Raw genomic sequence first — 21542 nt, forward strand, 5'->3', positions numbered from 1 at the left:
GATCTTATCAAATGGCGGAGCAGGCACGAGGGGCTGAATGGCCTACTCCTGTTCCTATGTTCCTATGTTCCTATGGGTATGGGGTATATCAGAGAGTGTTACAGTGAGGGGTGTGGGGTATATCAGTGTTACAGTGAGGGGTGCGCGGTATATCAGAGAGTTACAGTGAGGGGTGTGGGGTATATCAGAGAGTTACCATGAGGGGTGTGGGGTATATCAGTGTTACAGTGAGGGGTGTGGGGTATATCAGTGTTACAGTGAGGGGTGTGGGGTATATCAGAGAGTTGAAAGATAGTCATAATCATTAAAGCATTCAAATGAATTTTAAGTCATAATGAGGCTGTTGAAATGAGAGGTCACACAATGCACAAACAGTGATAGAGTGGTGGAGATAGCTTGGACATGGGCTATAGCAGATTATAAAATTGATGGGCGATGAAATTTAACATGGGCGGGGATGCAAACGTGGGGTATCAGATCTGACGTCGGTTATATGTCCCTTCCGATATTCAGTTCTGCAATGGGGTGTGCGTGTAAGGGTCGGCAGATGCGAACCGCCCATTTTCCATCCCTGCCCAAGTCGAATGTCACCCTCTCATGAGTCTCTTAATAGGGATCAAAGGCTCTGCCTCTGATCCGGGTCTCGCCCCCTGCCTGTGTTGAGTTATCTAATCTCTACCTGTGCCTGTGGCAGGAGGGCTGCTGCCGGACACCGCACTCCCCATTTAGGGCGAGGGAGATTGTCCACAGCTGCTATCGAGTGGGCCCTGCTGTTGATGTTGGGTAAGGACGTGCTCAACCTCAGCTGTTGTCACAGGGTCAAAGGGTTACATAGACAGTCAGGGTTTAAAGACCAGAGACTAAGTGAGATGCAGCCCTTGATCCAGAGCTGGAAGCTAAAAATGCTGTTTTTGCAGTTAGGTAAGTCAGTCCACAAAAGGGATGGTGCATGTGGTTTATTATTTCCCCACATTCTCGAGGACAGAGGAGGGATTTCTTTTTTAACTCATTCTTGGGATGTGGATGTTGCTGACAAGGCCGGCATTTATTGCCCATCTCTTAGTTGCCCTTGAGAAGGTGATGGTGGGCCTTCATCTTGAACCGCTGCAGTCCTTGCTGATGATGTTCCCATGATGGTGTTAGGCTTACGAATTCCAAGATATTGATCCAGTGATGATGAAGGAACGGCGATATATGCCCAAGTCAGGATGGTTTGTGACTTGGAGGGGAACTTGGAGGTGATAATGTTCCCACATTTCGAACTTCTTGAGCTAAGCAAGTAGAATTTTCTTTATTAGTCTGTATGTTCACTTGCTGTCTGTGAAATAAAGCAGCTCATCAATTCAGATCTCATTTTACCAAGTGTTTCTCAGTCTGCTTTCGAAAAGATTGGGGGAACACAAGGGAGGGCACCTGCGAAATACACAATATCCAGATCAGATCCCAAGTGGATACTATTGTTTCACACTGTTTCATGCTGTAAAATAATTAGATATTGGTCAGTTTGGGCACACTCCTGAATGTAAGGCACTCAGATACTTATGGGAATGACCAGCTGAACCCAAAGGAATATCTAAGACAGACCCTGAACTTGTAACCTCTGTGATGGTAACTATGGTCAAATAGCTGATGACACTCCTATCTAGGCCCATGCCTGAATAATGAGCATTAGGACAGGGTACCAAAGGGTAGTTGGCACCCATCACCCCATCAAAGGATTCAAGACCTTCAATACAGGAAAGGGGGAGAGGTGAGAAACATGTGGAGAAAATAGAAAAGGCGTTGGGGAGAGTAAAAGGCCAAGTACTGTCAGACTTTGACTTCATTTTAAATAACATCCTGGGCTGCCCTGGAAAATATATCTGCTTTCCGTGATGGCTGCACTTCCACTGATGTGTTATGTACAATAACAGTGTAATGTGATGCCATTTGTTACTATGGGAAAGCAGCAACAGGAAACATTTTATTAAGGGGTAAAACTTGCAAAAGCACAGCGAGATTCTGGTTTTTCTCAGTTCCAATGCACATTGACTCTTCCCATCTCCATATTGAATCAGACACAATCACAGCCCTGCTCCTTGGCTGCAAGGTTATCATTGAAGTTTGTATTTTTTACAATCTTTCAAGGGATTTTTTTCCCCCAATTTTCTCTCATCCTCTCTCTTGTCACAAAGAGTGAGTAAAGAGCTTAGGAGAAATATCTTTACACAGAGGGTTGTTAGAGCACCGAATGCTTTGTCACAGGGAGTGCTTGAGGCAGAGATAAAATTGGCTAAATATTTGAAACAGAGGAAGATACGAGGCTATGGGAAGAGAGTGGGGCAGTTGGATTAATGTTGGATTGCTCTAGCAAGGGACCGTCACAGACATGATGGGCTGAATGGCTTTCTTCTGTTCGGTAACCTTCTATGGTCTAACGATGCCAAGCAGCCAGGCTTCATACATGAGCCTAGACAGTGAGTTAGTCAATCATAGTGGGGAGGAGGGGTGACATCACACTGAACCCAACACTGCCTTCATCCACAATTTACACATGTACGCACACATACGCACGCACAAGACACACGGACACACACAGACATGCACACACACACATCCACACATGCACACATGTGCACACACACATATGCAAACATACATGCACACACACATACATGGCACATACACACACGCAAGCATGCACACACACACAGACACACACACGTGTGCATGTGCACGTGCAAGCACACGCACAGACTCACCCACATATACACACTCATACACACACACCTACACATGCACGCATGTTCACACATGCGCACACACATGCATGCACATGCACACACATACATACATGCGAGCACACTCTCGCATATGTGCACACATGCATGCACACAGACTCACTCGTGCACACACACGCACTTTTCAGCAGGAGTCATTGGTTGGCGATCAGTGGGACTTCAATGGGAAGGAAAATCGGGACGAGGTGCATAATGTGCGACTGTTCCGGATTGCCAGTGGCGCCCCCACCCAAAGAAAATTTCACCCCCCAGGAGTGGGAGCCCTAGATGGTTTTTCCTCTCTATAATCCAGGGCATTGAGGTAAATAGCAGCACCCAACTGCTGATTGAGCTGAGATCAGCCAACTCAGCTCAGACTGGACGTTAAACCAAGGGCCCATTCAACTGATTTTATTTTAATTCATGCCTTGAAATGCATCTGCTTCATGTGTACTTTCAAAAATGTCTGAATCTGCTCAGGGGGGAAGAGGACTGCAGGCTAGTGCTTGAAGCTGCTTGTTATTTACACAGTGAGACACACACTGGGGATTGGTGCTGGCTGCTGCTCAGTGAGAAGTCAAACTTTAGTCCTCAGTCCACACTGAGGATCACTGTTACCACTGAAATAAAAACTGTCAAAAGAGCCCCGAGTAACAGGGCTGCTCTGAATCAGCTCCTCTCCCACTTTGAAAGTAATTGGAGAAACATCAAAGCTTATACCTCTGAAAGAATCCAGTCATTCCCGCACTGTTTGTTCCTCAAACTGTTCCCTACATTGCTCTGACCTTTTTGAATGCGTTTACCATATTCTTGTGACTTGGAATTTGGTTAAGTTCAATTTTAAAATTATTTTTTTCAACAGTTGAATGGATTTTGCTTCCATTAGTCCCCTTGAGCTGGGCGATTTCTTTTCGACCAGTCATTTGTCTGAACGACACCAAAAGCCATCACCTGGTGTAAGGGTCTCCAAAGCGACTGAAAAATCCATAAAAGTACGTTCTTTCTTAGTCTGAGCTCAAAGAATTCAGGTGCATGTTGTCAATAGCCAAGGCTTAGGGGTAACTACTAAACCCACACAGGTTGCTATCACAGTACACTAGTTAGGTTCCTGCTGCTTCTACAGCTAGGATTACCCTACCCATGAGGCTTACAGAGTTATCTGGGGTCAAATGGGAAATAGCTCAGCCCAAATATCATCACCTCCAGACCACAGTTGGCAAATGAAGCATCCAATTAGTGTCCTGGAATATTACAGACATGCTTGGCTCAGGTACCAGATTAACAAGTCTGGCCCCGAGGGCTGACTTTGTCTCAATATATGTCCTCAATGATGGCAGAGTCCAGCATGTGAATGAAAAAGACATGGCTGAAGCGATTGCAACCATCTTCAGCCAGAAGTGCCGAGTGGATGATCCATCTCGGCTTCCTCCCGATATCCCCACCATTACAGAAGCCAGTCTTCAGCCAATTCGATTCACTCCACGTGATATCAAGAAACGTCTGAGTATACTGGATACAGCAAAGGCTATGGGCCCCGACAACATCCCAGCTGTAGTGCTGAAGACTTGTGCTCCAGAACTAGCTGCGCCTCTAGCCAAACTGTTCCAGTGCAGCTACAACACTGGCATCTACCCGACAATGTGGAAAATTGCTCAGGTATAATCTGTCCACAAAAAGCAGGACAAATCCAATCCGGCCAATTACCACCCCATCAGTCTACTCTCAATCTTCAGCAAAGTGATGGAAGGTGTCGTTGACAGTGCTATCAAGCGGCATTTACTCACCAATAATCTGCTCTCCGATGCTCAGTTTGGGTTCTGCCAGGACCACTCGGCTCCAGAACTCATTACAGCCTTGGTCCAAACATGGACAAAAGAGCTGAATTCCAGAGGTGAGGTGAGAGTGACTGCCCTTGACATCAAGGCAGCATTTGACCGAGTGTGGCACCAAGGAGCCTTCGTAAAATTGAAGTCAATGGGAATCAGGGGGAAAACTCTCCAAATGCTGGAGTCATACCGAGCACAAAGGATGATGGAAGTGGTTGTTGGAGGCCAATCATCTCAGCCCCAGGACATTGCTGCAGGAATTCCTCAGGGCAGTGTCCTAGGCCCAACCATCTTCAGCTGCTTCATCAATGACCTTCTCTCCATCAAAAGGTCAGAAATGGGGATGTTCGCTGATGATTGCACAGTGTTCAGTTCCATTCGCAACCCCTCAAATAATGAAGCAGTCCGAGTCAGCACACAGCAAGACCTGGACAACATCCAGGCTTGGGCTCACAAGTGGCAAGTAACATTCGCGCCAGACAAGTGCCAGGCAATGACCATCTCCAACAAGAGAGAGTCTAACCACCTCCCATTACCATCACCGAATCCTCCACTATCAACATCCTGGGGGTCACTATTGACCAGAAACTTAACTGGACCAGCCACATAAATACTGTGGCTACAAGAGCAGGTCAGAGGCTGGGTATTCTGTGGCGAGTGACTCACCTCCTGACTCCCCAAAGCCTTTCCACCATCAACAAGGCACAAGTCAGGAGTGTGATGGAATGCTCTCCATTTGCCTGGATGAGTGCAGCTCCAGTAATACTCAAGAAGCTTGACACCGTCCAGGACAAAGCAGCCCACTTGCTTGGCAACCCATCCACCACCCTAAACATTCACTCCCTTCATCACCGGCGCACAGTGGCTGCAGTGTGTACCATCCACCGGATGCACTCCAGCAACTCGCCAAGCCTTATTCAACAGCATCTCCCAAACCTGCGACCTCTACCACTTAGAAGGATAAGAGCAGCAGGCACGTGGGAACAACACCACCTGCACATTCCCGTCCAAGTCACACTCCATCCCCACTTGGAAATATATCGACATTCCTTCATCGTTGCTGGGTCAAAATCCTTTCCTAACAACACTGTGGGAGAACCTTCACCACATGGACTGCAGCGGTTCAAGAAGGCGGCTCACCACCACCTTCTCAAGGGCAATTAGGGATGGGCAATAAATGCTGGCCTCGCCAGCGATGCCCACATCCCATGAACGAATTTTAAAAAATCATCACTATGGACATTTTGGTGCCAAGTCAAGATCTTGCTCCCCAAGGAGGATAGTCCCTCACCATCATCATCTTCAGGGTTATCATTACCCAGACGTTGAACTGGGCCAGCCATGTCAATTACACGCACAGAGCAGAGACTGGGTACTCCATGATGAGTGGTTCACTTTTTGACCCCTCAAAATCTCTCCACCATCTACAAGGCTCAATTCAGGGGTGTGGTAGAATACTCACCACGACCTGTAGCTGCAACAACACTCAAGAAGCTCAGCAACATCCAGGATAGAACAATCCGCTTGATTGCCGCCCCTGCCGGCGGACTTAATTTTAACGCCCCCCACTACCAGCTACAGGATGCACTGCAGCAACTGATCAAGGTTACTTCAACAGCACCTCCCAACCCTGCAACCTGCACCAACAAGAAGGACAAGAGCAACAATGTCATGGGAAACCATCACCTCAAGTTCGCCTCGGAGTCACACACTGTCCTGTCTTGGAATTGCGAATTGAACTGAGCACTGTGCAATCATCAGCGAACAGCCCCACTTCTATAGAATGGAGGAGAAGTCACTGATGAAGCAGCTTAAGATAGTTGGACCTAGGGCGTTGACCTGAGGAACTCCTACAGCGATATCCTGGAGCTGAGTGGATTGGCCTCCAACAAACCATCTTCCTTTGTGCCAGGTATGACTCCAACCACATGATGTATGTTTGATATTCTCCTGCACCCTATAGGGTCTTCAGACTATACTTGTATACTCTGCTGTGGTTAAAGTTCAGGAGCTCCATTCTGTCTATTGTTACCGCCCGACAGTTTGGCAGATTATGCCAAGTGCCCCATTTTCCATCTACAACCTACGGCAGCCAAAATGGTTCACCATTCCTTTAGACTTATTGGTTGAGAAATCGGACCATGTAGAGTCTGTTTTTCAGGGGCTATGCGGCTTACTAAAGCCGCAAAATAGCTGGCTGGGAGCGCATGCACACTTCTGGCCAGAGGTGCGCCACCCCCCATATTGAGTGAGGACAATCAAGAGGCGTCCTTTACCCACGCCTGAAGCAGGCCTATAAGGGGCCTAACATCAGCTTGAGGTCCCTACTCAAAGATTGGTTTGCCCTGAGGCAGCCGGTGCTATCGCGAGCTACACTCAGAGAAACCAGGCCTAGGGATCACCTGCAACAAAGAAAGTAAATAACTAACTGGAATGTGAAGCCGGGAGGAGCAAGAATGCCCCTCCCAACCCTATATTAAAGGACCTTACCGATTGCCACCGCTCCTGGCCCCGAGATCCCTGACTCTCAGTCACCCCCCAGCCTGGCACCTGAATCCTGATCTCCCACCCACCCCACCACGGCCCCGTGTCTCCTGGCTCGATGACTCCCGACCCGACCTCTGCCCTAGGCCCCAACCCCCCAACCCAGTCCCCGACCCCAGCCTGACCCCGACCCGAACCCCGACCCCCGGCCTGACCCCCGACTCAAACCCCAACCTCCGACCCCGGCCCAACCCGCAACCCAGGACCTGGCCCTCGACCCAGTGCCTGGCCCCCCACCTGATCCCTAACCCAGGTCCTGACCCTGGCCCAATCCACAACTCAGGGCCTGACCCCCAACACAGGCTCCAAACCTGACCTCTGACCCAGGACCTGACCCACGACACAGGACCCGACCCCTGACTCAGGGCCCGACCTCCGACCCAGGCCCTGACCCCCAACACAGTACCCAAACCCTGACCCAGGCCTGACCCCCACCCAGTATTGGCTGATGCATTCCTCGGAGCTTCTTGTGTGCCAGTAAAATAATGGTGACGGAGTGGGAACATCTCCGAGGAACTTTCTGCCATTGAGACAATTATTACAGCTTTTAATACTGAAAGATTAAGCCTAGGTAGCGAAAAGAATGCATGATTTCATTTTTTAATAGAAAATATTTGCATACTTGTACCTTGGAAACCATTCAGCTGATATAGTGTATTGCCCAGTGGGATAGAGAACAGGTCCCAGCTTTGATCTCTGGTCTTTGCTATAGAGTCAGTTGAAAGAACTTCTTGCATCCTCAAGATGCTCTCAAGCACTTCATTTTGGAGTGTAGTCACTATTGCTATGTAGGCAAACACGGCAGTCAATTTGCACGCAGCAAGATCCCACAAACAACATTGGATTCTTTTACGTCTACCTTATCAGGAAGACTGGTTCTTTGATTTGCAGTTCGTCTGAAAGATGGCATCTCCAACAATGCTGCACTCCTGCAGTACTGCACTGAAATGTCAGGCCAGCTGATGTGACTCATATAATAACATTTTGGGATACAGTATATGAATCATTTGAGACATGACATGTAAGTGTAGCATGCTGGAGAGGAACAGGTGCTTTGGACCGATGATTCCAAAAGCTCTACATCACTGGGGTTTTCTTCGCCGCATATCTGGGTCTGTTGTAGACTCATTGATTGATTGCTATGATTAGCTAACAGCCGCCTTCTTGAACCACTGCAGTCCATGTGGTGAAGGTTCTCCCATAGTGCTTAGGCAGGGAGTGCCAGGATTTTGACCCAGTGACGATGAAGGAACGGTGATGTATTTCCAAGTGGGGATGGTGTGTGACTTGGAGGGAACGTGCAGGTGGTGTTGTCCCCATGTGCCTGCTGCTCTTGTCCTTCTAGGTGGTAGAGGTCGCGGGTTTGGGAGGCGCTGTCGAAGAAGCCTTGGCGAGTTGCTGCAGTGCATCCTGTGGATGGTACACACTGCAGCCACAGTGATTGGCACCCCATCCACCACCCTTTTCCTTTTGCCTGGCACTTGTCTGGTGCAAATGTTACTTGTCACTTATCAGCCCAAACCTGGATGTTGTCCAAGTCATGCTGCATGCGGGCACAGACTGCTTCATTATCTGAGGGGTTGCGAATGGAACTGAACACTATACAATCATCAGCAAACATCCCCATTTCTGACCTTATGATGGAGGGAAGGTCATTGATGAAGCAGCTGAAGATGGTTGGGCCTAGGACACTGCCCTGAGGAACTCCTGGAGCAACGTCCTGTGGCTGACATGATTGGCCTGCAACAACCACTGCCATCTTCCTTTGTGCTAGGTATCCACTCCAGCCACTGGAGAGTTTTGTGCTCCTGATTCCCATTGACTTCAATTTTACTAGAGCTCCTTGATGCCACACTCGGTCAAATGCTGCCTTGATGTCAAGAGCAGTCACTCTCACCTCACCTCTGGAATTCAGCTCTTTTTTCCATGTTTGGACCAACTCCATCATTGTTGTATCTTGCAATTACCAGGATGGTAGAAGGCGAACTAGATGGACCTTTAAAATACTCATCTTCATATTTAAATCCCATTATGGGCTTAACCCTCTCTATCTCTGTAACCTCCTCCAGCCCTGGCGTCATTCCCTGAACTTTTTGTTCCTCTGACGTGGGCCTCTTGTGCAGTCCCCCCTCCCTTGGCGGTCATGCCTTCAGCGGCCTAGGCCCCAAGTTCTGCAATTCTCTCTGAAACCCCTCTGCCCATTCACCCCCCTCTCCTACCTTAAGACCCACCTGTATGACTAAGCTTTTGGTCACCTCACCTCTTTGGCTTGGTGTCCATTTTTTTCTGATTATGTCTCAATGAAGTGCTTTGGGACATTATTCTATGTTAAAAGCACAAAATAAATGCATGTTGTTGTTGTAGATGCAAATCTGCGAAGCTAAAAAAATGTACCTACTGCTGCCCTGCCATTTATTAAGCTACTCACGGTGCATCTAATGAACTGAACTCTGCAAGTCTCTGCTAAACGGTACTGTGCACGCAACTGTAGCACTTTCTGATTGGCTCAGCACTAAGTATGGCTGCCCATTTGCTCAGCTCCCTAACGGCAACCCTTCTGCTTTATGCAAATATTTTTTAAAATGCCACCTGCATTAAAGCTAGTGTTTGCTGGAGCTCCTTGCCGTCCTTTAAATATATTACCATTAAAATGAGCAGACAAGAAATCCTACAAGGACACTGTCTTTGCGTCCAATTCCCAATACATGCTTCCGACGCATGAAGCTCTACTGGGAACGCAAATTCATGAATTCTACCGTCATATCTTAAAAATGTCCATTATTTCGCTCTATATGCAACAAAGGAGTAACAGAATGTACAGGTATGACTGTGCTACAGTGCAACTTGTAATGTTAAGGAAACTACAGTTTTGCCTTGCCTTTTCCTCCAGATCTTGTGCAGTCATACTGAACCGCATTATAACAGGACGTGAAAGAGAATATTAACAATATTTTGGAGCTTGAAACCTGAAATTGTAAATTGCAGGTCATTATTCTGCATAGCCGCTTGTTGATGTGTGTCTTAGTATCACCATGTAACTACCAAATGAAGAACAGCCTGAAAGAATGTTCTTGTATAAGATCAAAAAAACTTAATGAGATAGATTTTCCATCTGAGTTCTTCCCATATCAGAGATAAAGCTATAATAATAAATTTAATTGTGCTTTTTTAATACAGTGTAGATCTGTGTAAAATAAAAACACCTCAACTCCAGACCCCCATTACTGCTCCACACACCCGTGAAGTATCTGGGCGAGGGCAAAATTTTGGACTAGTGCACACATCTCCTCCAGCCCTAGAGCCCTTTCTGTTCCTCTAACACGGGTCTCTTGTGCATTGCCCCCTTCCTTTGCCCCACCACCGATGGTCAAAATTTCCCCCACATTACTTTGCTGATCAGATAAGTGTAAAAATACAGCACATTTTCTCCTATAAAAGCAGACTGTAGAGGAATTTAAGATTAATTGGAGCACATAATAGTTAGGAGGTCTACAGCAGAAACATGAGAAATAGTTGAAAAAATGTTGGTGAAGCAACAATTGAAATTAATTTTTGGCCCAATCTGAAGCAACAGGGTTGTAAGGAGTAGTATTGAGGATAAACAGATAAGTTTCAAAACATTGGCAGGGGATTGGGTCAATTTTAAAGACAAACAAAAGCAAGTTAAAAAGTAACGAGGTCAAGAAAACATTGAATGCTGAGAACATCTTGGAGTAACAATAAAGGGTTTTGAAATATATAAACAATAAACAAAATATAATATTTGCAATTGGGACTCAGAGACAAAGAAATCACAGTCATTTAATAGTTACTTCAAGTCTGTCTTTAATCAAGAAGAGAAAAAAAAGTTGGGTATCAGATCTGCAGGAACAACAGAGGAGGAGCTAGGCAATATGCAAATAACAATGGATATGGCTATAAAAAGATTAAAATTATTTTATATTAGACCAAGTACCCGATCCAGACAGTTTGTACCGAAGAATCCTAAACGAGGTGGAGACTGAAATTAATGAGAGTCGCACTGACATTTTTGTCAATTGATTAATTTGATCTGTTGAGGCCTCGTTCACAAAGAGTTGAAACATAGTCAGTGGACAGTAAAATCGGGCGGGGTGCAAAACGGGCGGCCGATTTAATCCCGTCAATTTTCCACGATGCAGGTTAGGTTAAATTTAACCCCGCAGCGACTGAGAACTGTGTTAATAATTGTGGGGTTGTCACTTACCTTAACTTGCCTGGTTAGCCACTTGCTTGTTATCTTGAGGTTTAGTGTTAAAAAGTGAATTTTACTGATTTTCTCTGAATTTAGCTTGATTCTTTTGGGCTCTATTTTTTTCTCCCCCGATTTTCTCCTGGTTTTTGATGCTAAAAACACTGAAAAGCACCCAAAAAGTGGGTTTTTAGATCAGCAATAAAAACTGAGGTTAAAATTCATTATAAATGAAAAACATTGGTTGGACATATTGAAAGTTGAGTCTTATCTAGGTCCCTTTGGCTTCATCCTTAGGTAGCTCAATACTATTCTTGGACTGCACCTGTCACTTACTTATTTTAGACCTTATCTGTCTCCCCCATTTTCATTTCTCTCTTTGCCATCCTCCTTCGATTTTGGATTTATTTTTACTCCCCTTTTGTCTTTCTAATACCATGCTCACTGCCCAACTGAAATGGATTTTGTTTTTCATTCATAATGCTCACCCAAGTGACCATTCTTCATGTGTAAACTTAAGCAATGAGTGTTAGCAGCTAATCAACCATGGGAAGATCATAACCAAACCTGATCCTAAACTGACATCCACACACACCTCCAGCTGGAGTCTTTGGATGGTGATCAAAAATAGGAATCTTGGATGAATTTACCTTTCCTGAACCCAGGAACAGTCAGGCCAGATGTAGCACTTCCACCCAAAGCTCTGGCTGGGATCAGCTAGCCCAACTTCCTGATCTGCATCTTCCTGATCTGCACCAGTCAGTGCCACTGAGACATTGGGGGCAACTCTGCAAAAGACAATCTAAACCCGAGCTGTCTTTATTTCCAATCCTCTAGTATCAGGCAGCAGTCAAACGTGAGATCATGATCTGCTACCCTCCGCCCAAGGATGGCAATCTCACGTGTGTATGCACTGTGCCTTCCAGAATTTCGTTCCATTTTCGTGGCTGGAGATTGAGAAAAAAAACAAGAGATTCCAATCAAGGGTGGGCTATCCATGAAACAAGAAACCATTCTATTAAAACTATGGGGCTTGTAGTTTTAATAGAGTGTATTCATTACTGCTTTGAATGTTAGGATAGCTCTGCCTCCATTGTTGCAAAACACGTGCAAATCCAGTAACCATTAGGCTGCGAAGAGGAAAAGAGAAAGACAGACAAGAGAGTAAGACAGATGGAAACAAGAATACATTAATACGAGCAGCGGTTTCGATTTACAACACCCGCTTACACGTTTACATAAATTGCTGTGTGTTATGTTAACAGATAATACCCTTGTTTGTTGTCAAAATTGCACAGGAAAGGATTTAAACCCATTGATTGTCCCTTGCAGCTCACATAATTCACACAACTTACCCCCTTTTTGGTGCAAACTGGCGCCTCAGGTACACAGCTCGCAAATGAAACACTTGCACCCCGGATTTGCCCGACATTGACAGCTCTGTTTATCTTTGCCGAGCTGCTTTTCCAAGTTAACATCAGCTTAGATTATGGGAACAGTGTCTATAGATGAAGAAGGGGAGGGAGAGAAGAAAAGAAACAGGAAAAGGAAGAGGAAGTTCCCTAAAGTCCCAGTCCTCTTGTATTAACAGGGAACCTCCTCACATTTAATTGTTGGAAACTGGGTTGTCTCTCAGAGGCTACATCAGTAACAAGTTGTTGTACGTGACGTTAAGGCACTCCCTATTGCCACTGTTTATTGAACACATTGCATAGTGTAAGAAACTGTCATACACACCATTCCTTCAATAGTACACAGTTCTCTTTCACGTAAAAATAAATGTATGTAACAGCAGAACCATCTGTCTGAGGAAATAGTTCGTGGCAGTTGGCTTTATGTTAGAAGTAGCCCTTGTATAAGTGTTTTGGTTTAATACTTAATATGCTGCAAAGGATTACTTGCAAAGTTACATAATTATCATCAAGAACTAATTGCATATATAGTAGGCAATGCCCCATTTTAATGGGAAAATCGTGTCGGTGATTATTTAAAAATGCTACATTAAAAAAATAGTCCAAAAGCACTAAGAACTAGGGAATAAACCGCTTCCAGCTATTTGCAAGTTATAGAAAATAGCTGCATCAGTGCTTCTGTCATTAGTAACACTTTATAAGAATAAACTTTTCTCAACAATTACTACCCTATGCGTCCCTTTACTCAGTAAAAAGGCAGAGCCCAAATGTACAGATAAAAAGATCTACAGGCTACAAAATGTCTATATTTCGTCAAAATGGACTTGATAGTAAAACTGCATCTGTGACCGAGGTCAACTCGTGTAATACTGTAAGGTAAAGGAATCGTCATTTTCTGCATAATTTATACAGTAACTTGCTTTATACGAGGATGCGTGGTTGATCCAACAATGAATTCTTACAAACGCACAGCGTTCGCGTATCCTGTGTAATCTAATTAGCTTTAGTATTCCTAAGGACAAAACACAGCTCTTTGTAGCAATATTCTTCACTTGGTAGCATAGTCCTCCAGGTCAGAAGTCCCAACAGATATATCCCTTTGTTTCAGTTCATTCCACCGAGGAGGAGTCTCCTTTTAACAGAGCTCCTTTCTGGAAGAGAGCATCATCAGTGAAATAAAGAGCTGGGGGAACGTCCAGTTCCGATAGTCCCCGGCAACTGGTCAATTGCCCGCGGCTGGTCAGACAACTGGGAATGTGCTGGCAGATCCACAGTTGTTTGCGATTGTGGTTACATTGTGGGACTGGTTAGTAATCCAGTGTTGCTAACTGATCCAAGGAACAACATCTATGACTGGCCAAAGTCAATAACTGGCTACAAGCCCTTAATTGGTGCAAAGGTCCAAAGTTTGTTCTTGCTTCATGGAAGATCATTTATTGTTGACCAAAATGGTTATAAACCAATGGGTGCTCAAAAGTTTCACAACTAGTCAATATTCACTTTCAAACAACAGATTAACAGTTGGAGACTTTTAGAGATGGCAACAGGCCCATCCCCACAACGATCCAGCAGTGGACAGAAATCCAGTTTGGTAACAGGCCTAGCATTCATTAATGTTCCAAGGCCAGATGAAGTTCCAGGGTCCCTAGAGATCCGAGATTGGGTATGGATACACCTAGGTTGGTAAGCAAGAAGGAACAGAGGTTAATGCTAGTAGTAGCTGCCCAAGTGAGAGGGAACATGCGTGTTAGGATGACGTGGCACATTTGGATTAGGGTAAATGGCCGCTGTAGGAGAACTCCAGTATGGCGAGGCTGCTCCAAAGAAGCCGGAGGACGTGACTGGCATAGAGGTGGGATGAGGAGATACAAAGTTCATCTTCTGCTGATGTGCATGGTAGGAGGACATGTAGGAAAGATCTGAGGGATACTTATACATAGAGGACTCTGTTGGATGTGGTTGGAGAGCTTGCGCAATGCCGTGAAAGTCAAATTTGTATGCATAGCGTTTGCCGTGAACCTTGGTCATGATGTTTTTGTCGTAGTAATAGCGCAGAGCTCTGCTCAGCTTGTCGTAGTTCATGTTGGGTTTGCTCTTCCTCTCTCCCCAGCGCCGAGCCACTTCATCTGGGTCTGTCATTTTAAACTCGCCGTTAGTTCCTTCCCATGTGATGCAGCTGGCGTTGGAACTGTCAGACAGCAGTTCTAGAAGGAACTGCCAGAGTTGTATTTGCCCACTTCCTGTAATAAAATGAGAGCTTAGTATAAATTATTTATAGGTTAGCAATGTTATGTAAAAAGCTAAGTTATCAATGAGATTTATAATATACTCCATGCCCTGCAACCCTATGGAGCTCTAATTCTATCACAGAGAAATCAGAGGTATCACCGAGTTATCTGCAGCTCCCGGTAATCCACTATTCCCAGATTTCTGCCATGTCAAAACAGTACTAGCATCCTGGACGTCCAATGTTTATCAAAGACATAGAAGGGGCTGTTAAAGAATCCTCGCACTGACTAGAAGAAATAAATACGAGTGCGACACACTGTGCTCAGCAACTGAACGGGAACTCTCATCACACCAGATTAGCTTTCAGCAGAGAGCTGACTGACGTAGCAAGTGATGGATTTAAGCACACTATTCCTGACGCCAGTGTCATGTCAGCCGCTGACACTGCTAAACTGAATCCCGTGGAATCTGAAAAGCATCACGTACTCCGTACAATTATGAGTGAAGCCCGCAGCTCCACCCTCAGAACAACAAGGTGTAACACCTACAAAGTACAGCTGCGAGGGCACGCACTGACAATGAAGTCTTTTTCAAATCTGTCTTCTTAGCAGCTTCTTAAATGATGCTTTAAAAACAAGAAAAAACTTACAATCATTCAGTATAACATAAACAGTGACAGTATAACATGTATAATAAAACAATGCATGACTGAGTTGTGACCTTTTGGTTCATTCATCTGAAGCAGTCATTTTATTCATAATTTACAGCTTAACCTGTCAGAAACGTCTGTCTTTCTTTATGAGGAATGGCTGAGCTGAAATAATAGCCTTCACTTCATGTATCAATTTTATATAATTAAAGGTGTGTGTGCATGTGCACTTCCACTCCAACTTCCAGTTGCCACAATTTTTGGTAAGACATTTATGTTAACATTTAACAATGAAACTACTGCAGACAAATTTAGAATGGAAATCCTGAATGTACATCGTTGTCTGTAACGGTGTAGTTGTTTGTAGAGTGAGTGGTACCATAGAGTGAATGGTACGAGTGTTACTGTACAGCAAGTTTCTAAAGTCTCTCTCGCAACTCTCTGACTGGTGTACATTAAAAAACTTATATTCTTAAACTGATTGAGCACACCGTCAGCAATTTACCACTATCCTCGACAATTTGAGACAACAAATGTCAAAATACATAGGAAACTATTGTAGCAAATTGTAATAAACTGGACCACACTAAAATACTGTACCAAATTGTAATAAACTGGACCACACTAAAATACTGTACCAAATTGTAATAAACTGGACCACACTAAAATACTGTACCACATTGTAATAAACTGGAGCACACTAAAATACTGTACCAAATTGTAGTAAACTGGACCACACTAAAATACTGTACCAAATTGTAATAAACTGGACCACACTAAAATACTGTACCACATTGTAATAAACTGGACCACACTAAAATACTGTAGCAAATTGTAATAAACTGGACCACACTAAAATACTGCACAACATTGTAATAAACTGGACCACACCAAAATACTGCACCAAATTGTAATAAACTGGAGCACACTAAAATACTGTACCAAATTGTAATAAACTGGAGCACACTAAAATACTGTACCACATTGTAATAAACTGGACCACACCAAAATACTGCACCAAATTGTAATAAACTGGACCACACTAAAATACTGCACAACATTGTAATAAACTGGACCACGCCAAAATACTGCACCAAATTGTAATAAACTGGAGCACACTAAAATACTGTACCAAATTGTAATAAACTGGAGCACACTAAAATACTGTACCAAATTGTAATAAACTGGAGCACACTAAAATACTGTACCACATTGTAATAAACTGGACCACACCAAAATACTGCACCAAATTGTAATAAACTGGACCACACCAAAATACTGTACCAAATTGTAATAAACTGGACCACACTAAAATACTGCACCACATTGTAATAAACTGGACCAAACTAAAATACTGCACCAAATTGTAATAAACTGGAGCACACTAAAATACTGCACCACATTGTAATAAACTGGACCACACTAAAATACTGCACCACATTGTAATAAACTGGACCACACTAAAATACTGCACCACATTGTAATAAACTGGACCACACTAAAATACTGCACCACATTGTAATAAACTGGACCACACTAAAATACTGCACCACATTGTAATAAACTGGACCACATTAAAATACTGCACAACATTGTAATAAACTGGACCACACTAAAATGCTGCACACCATTGTAATAAACTGGACCACACCAAAATACTGCACCAAATTGTAATAAACTGGACCACACTAAAATACTGCACCACATTGTAATAAACTGGACCACACTAAAATACTGTACCACATTGTAATAAACTGGACCACACTAAAATACTGTACCAAATTGTAATAAACTGGACCACACTAAAATACTGTACCACATTGTAATAAACTGGACCACACTAAAATACTGCACCAAATTGTAGTAAACTGGACCACACTAAAATACTGTACCAAATTGTAATAAACTGGACCACACTAAAATACTGCACAACATTGTAATAAACTGGACCACACCAAAATACTGCACAAGATTGTAATAAACTGGACCACACCAAAATACTGCACAACATTGTAATAAACTGGACCACACCAAAATACTGCACTGCATTGTAATAAACTGGACCACACTAAAATACTGCACAACATTGTAATAAACTGGACCACACCAAAATACTGCACTGCATTGTAATAAACTGGACCACACTAAAATACTGCACAACATTGTAATAAACTGGACCACACTAAAATACTGCACAACATTGTAATAAACTGGACCACACCAAAATACTGCACCAAATTGTAATAAACTGGACCACACCAGAATACTGCACCACATTGTAATAAACTGGACAACACTAAAATACTGCACAACATTGTAATAAACTGGACCACACCAAAATACTGTACCAAATTGTAATAAACTGGACCACACCAAAATACTGCACAACATTGTAATAAACTCGACCACACCAAAATACTGCACAACATTGTAATAAACTGGACCACACCAAAATACTGTACCAAATTGTAATAAACTGGACCACACTAAAATACTGTACCACATTGTAATAAACTGGACCACACTAAAATACTGCACCAAATTGTAATAAACTGGACCACACCAAAATACTGTACCAAATTGTAATAAACTGGAGCACACTAAAATACTGTACCAAATTGTAATAAACTGGAGCACACTAAAATACTGTACCAAATTGTAATAAACTGGACCACACTAAAATACTGTACCAAATTGTAATAAACTGGACCACACTAAAATACTGCACAACATTGTAATAAACTGGACCACACCAAAATACTGCACAACATTGTAATAAACTGGACCACACTAAAATACTGCACCAAATTGTAATAAACTGGACCACACCAAAATACTGTACCAAATTGTAATAAACTGGAGCACACTAAAATACTGCACAACATTGTAATAAACTGGACCACACTAAAATACTGTACCAAATTGTAATAAACTGGACCACACTAAAATACTGTACCAAATTGTAATAAACTGGACCACACTAAAATACTGCACTGCATTGTAATAAACTGGACCACACTAAAATACTGTACCACACTAATAAATTGTAGCACACTAAAATACTGTACCATACTGTAATAAACTGCAACACACTAAAATACTGTACCACACTGTAATAAACTGCAGCACACTAAAATACTGTACCATACTGTAATAAACTGCAGCACACTAAAATACTGTACCACACTGTGATACACCACAGCACACTAAAACATTGTACCACGCTGTAATAAATGGGACCATACTAAAACACTGTGCCACACTGTAATAAACTGCACCACACTAAAATACTGTACAGCCCTGTGATAAACTGCAGCACTCTAAAATACTGTACCAGACCATGATAAGCTGCGCCACACTAAATAATGTAGCACACTGTGATAAACTGCAACACACTAAAATATTGTACCAGAGTGATCAACTGCAGCACACTAAAATATTGTACCAGAGTGATCAACTGCACCACACTAAAATACTGTACCACACCATGATGAACTGCACCACATTAAAATACTGTACCACACTGTAATAAACTGACCCATGCTAAAATACTGTACCACACTAAAAATAGCACCGTGCTAAAATACAGTACCCAAATGTAATAAACTGCAGAGCACGTTAAATACTGTGCACACAATGATAAACTGTACCACACCAAAATACTGTACCACATTGTAATAAACTGGATCACACTAAAATACTGTATGACACTGTGATAAATTACAGCACAATAAAATACTGTACCAGTCTATGATAAATTGCACCAAACTAAAATACTGTTCCACACTGTAATAAACTGCAGAACATATTAAATACTGTACCGCACTGTAATAAACTGCCCCACACTAAAATACTGTACCACACTGTAATAAACTGGACCACACTAAAATACTGTACCACATTGTAATAAACTGGACCACACTAAAATACTGCACCAAATTGTAATAAACTGGACCACACCAAAATACTGTACCAAATTGTAATAAACTGGAGCACACTAAAATACTGTACCAAATTGTAATAAACTGGAGCACACTAAAATACTGTACCAAATTGTAATAAACTGGACCACACTAAAATACTGTACCAAATTGTAATAAACTGGACCACACTAAAATACTGCACAACATTGTAATAAACTGGACCACACCAAAATACTGCACAACATTGTAATAAACTGGACCACACTAAAATACTGCACCAAATTGTAATAAACTGGACCACACCAAAATACTGTACCAAATTGTAATAAACTGGAGCACACTAAAATACTGCACAACATTGTAATAAACTGGACCACACTAAAATACTGTACCAAATTGTAATAAACTGGACCACACTAAAATACTGTACCAAATTGTAATAAACTGGACCACACTAAAATACTGCACTGCATTGTAATAAACTGGACCACACTAAAATACTGTACCACACTAATAAATTGTAGCACACTAAAATACTGTACCATACTGTAATAAACTGCAACACACTAAAATACTGTACCACACTGTAATAAACTGCAGCACACTAAAATACTGTACCATACTGTAATAAACTGCAGCACACTAAAATACTGTACCACACTGTGATACACCACAGCACACTAAAACATTGTACCACGCTGTAATAAATGGGACCATACTAAAACACTGTGCCACACTGTAATAAACTGCACCACACTAAAATACTGTACAGCCCTGTGATAAACTGCAGCACTCTAAAATACTGTACCAGACCATGATAAGCTGCGCCACACTAAATAATGTAGCACACTGTGATAAACTGCAACACACTAAAATATTGTACCAGAGTGATCAACTGCAGCACACTAAAATATTGTACCAGAGTGATCAACTGCACCACACTAAAATACTGTACCACACCATGATGAACTGCACCACATTAAAATACTGTACCACACTGTAATAAACTGACCCATGCTAAAATACTGTACCACACTAAAAATAGCACCGTGCTAAAATACAGTACCCAAATGTAATAAACTGCAGAGCACGTTAAATACTGTGCACACAATGATAAACTGTACCACACCAAAATACTGTACCACATTGTAATAAACTGGATCACACTAAAATACTGTATGACACTGTGATAAATTACAGCACAATAAAATACTGTACCAGTCTATGATAAATTGCACCAAACTAAAATACTGTTCCACACTGTAATAAACTGCAGAACATATTAAATACTGTACCACACTGTAATAAACTGCCCCACACTAAAATACTGTACCACACTGTAATAAACTGCAATGCACTAAAATACTGTACCACACTCTAATAAACTGCCCCACACTAAAATACTGTACCACGCTGTAATCAATGGCACCACACTAAAATACTGTACCAAACTGTAATAAAATGCCCCACACTAAAATACTGTACCACACTGTAATCAACGGCACCACTAAAATACTGTACCACACTCTATAAACTGGACCATACTAAAATACTGTACCACACTTTAATATATTGTGCTACATTAAAACACTGTACCACACAGGGATAAACTGCAGCACACTAAAATACAGTACCACAATGCGATGAACTGCACCACACTGGGATAAACTGCAGCACACTAAAATAATGTATCACCGCAGCACAAAAGAAAATGTACCAAACTGTGATATTCTGCAGTACACTAAAATACTGTATCACACTGTAATAAACAGTAGCACATTTTAAATACTGTATGACACTGTAATAAACTGCACCACACTAAAATACTGTACTATACTGTAATAAATTGCAGCACATTAAAATACTGTACCACACTGTGGAAAACCGTAGCATACTAAAACATCATTCCATGCTATAATAAACGGAACCATACTAAAATACTGTGCCACATTGTAATAAACTGCAACACACTAAAATACTGTACCAGACT

At 42.7% G+C, this 21542-nt stretch overlaps 1 protein-coding gene across 4 annotated transcripts in view; it reads right to left on the reverse strand.

The window, feature by feature from the left end:
- Positions 1–941: 941 nt before the first annotated feature.
- The window catches only part of fli1 (Fli-1 proto-oncogene, ETS transcription factor), a 111000-nt gene continuing 90399 nt past the window's right edge, over positions 942–21542 (reverse strand). For 3 of the 4 annotated variants that reach the window (XM_067971100.1, XM_067971099.1, XM_067971101.1), the window contains one exon: positions 10938–14991. In XM_067971100.1, coding sequence (XP_067827201.1) covers positions 14462–14991 — 530 coding nt within the window. In that variant the 3' untranslated portion in view covers positions 10938–14461. Of the gene's footprint in view, positions 1414–10937; positions 14992–21542 lie in introns of those variants that run through there. The other variant, XM_067971102.1, reaches the window with a different exon arrangement.

This window comes from Heptranchias perlo, chromosome 33 (assembly GCF_035084215.1).
Source record: "Heptranchias perlo isolate sHepPer1 chromosome 33, sHepPer1.hap1, whole genome shotgun sequence".
Classification (NCBI taxonomy): domain Eukaryota; kingdom Metazoa; phylum Chordata; class Chondrichthyes; order Hexanchiformes; family Hexanchidae; genus Heptranchias; species Heptranchias perlo.